Below are 889 nucleotides of genomic sequence, written 5' to 3' on the forward strand. Positions count from 1 at the left end.
CTCACAGTTAGCTTCTTTTGAAAATAACATTAAACAGAATCCTTTGTTTTTAGCATTTTTTGTTTTTCTCTTTGAATGCAACATATTGCATTCGATTTGAAAATTAATCTATGAATCTATTCATGATTAAAAGAAGAAAAAAAATATAAACAAGAAATGCATCATTTTTTTTTTTCATTTTTTTACATCTCTTTGTCAAAATGCCTCAGTCATTGCCTATTCCTGCTGGTAAATCATGCATTCCTCTGATGCATTCATAGACACAAAACAATCTCTAGTTCCTTTCTGTTTTCATTATTTCATGGCATGATTTCGCTAATGAAAATGTCCTCGTCCGTTCTAGCCTCAGGGAGTACATACCTGACTGAACATTTAGCCTGCATGTCAAAGGGTAGAAATGAAAGCCTGCATGTATCAAAAAGCGTAATATATTATGCGTTATGTTACACAGTGTTAAATAATATCAAGATATACACATCGGCATGTCCTAGAGGTACATCGATCGCTCATATACTTTCATAGGAAGGAACCCTATGCGTACATGAATCTGTCTATACGTACATAGCTTTGAAGGCGCATGCACATGGTGGGCGCGTTCACACAGGACGTACATGGTGCTAGTAGACAGCACTGGGTGAAGTCACTGTAGTTAATAACAGAACACACACTGGAAGGCCGTAATGGCTACGCGGCCGCCAGCTTCACTAGGTTTGTCCTCTTTGGTTTCACTAGATTGTGGGCGTGCCAGACGCCCGTAGTTCCTGTCGCTTGGGCGCGGTCTCGCCGCCCCTCCCGCCCGCGGATCCATGCAGGACGGCGTGGCTGAAGGAGGGGGGGGACGCGCCGCAGGAGGGAGCTCGAGGGGTGGGGAACACTGCCATTACATACG

General features: G+C 43.3%; 1 protein-coding gene across 1 annotated transcript in view; it reads right to left on the reverse strand.

Annotated features, from left to right (window-relative positions):
- Window positions 1–412: 412 nt before the first annotated feature.
- The window catches only part of LOC119592969 (forkhead box C1-B-like), a gene marked incomplete in the record, with an annotated part of 2,411 nt that continues 1,934 nt past the window's right edge, over window positions 413–889 (reverse strand). Inside the window, 1 exon segment of the mRNA XM_037941856.1 lies at window positions 413–889. Coding sequence (XP_037797784.1) covers window positions 729–889 — 161 coding nt within the window.

Source organism: Penaeus monodon, chromosome 31, assembly GCF_015228065.2.
Source record: "Penaeus monodon isolate SGIC_2016 chromosome 31, NSTDA_Pmon_1, whole genome shotgun sequence".
NCBI classification, from domain to species: domain Eukaryota; kingdom Metazoa; phylum Arthropoda; class Malacostraca; order Decapoda; family Penaeidae; genus Penaeus; species Penaeus monodon.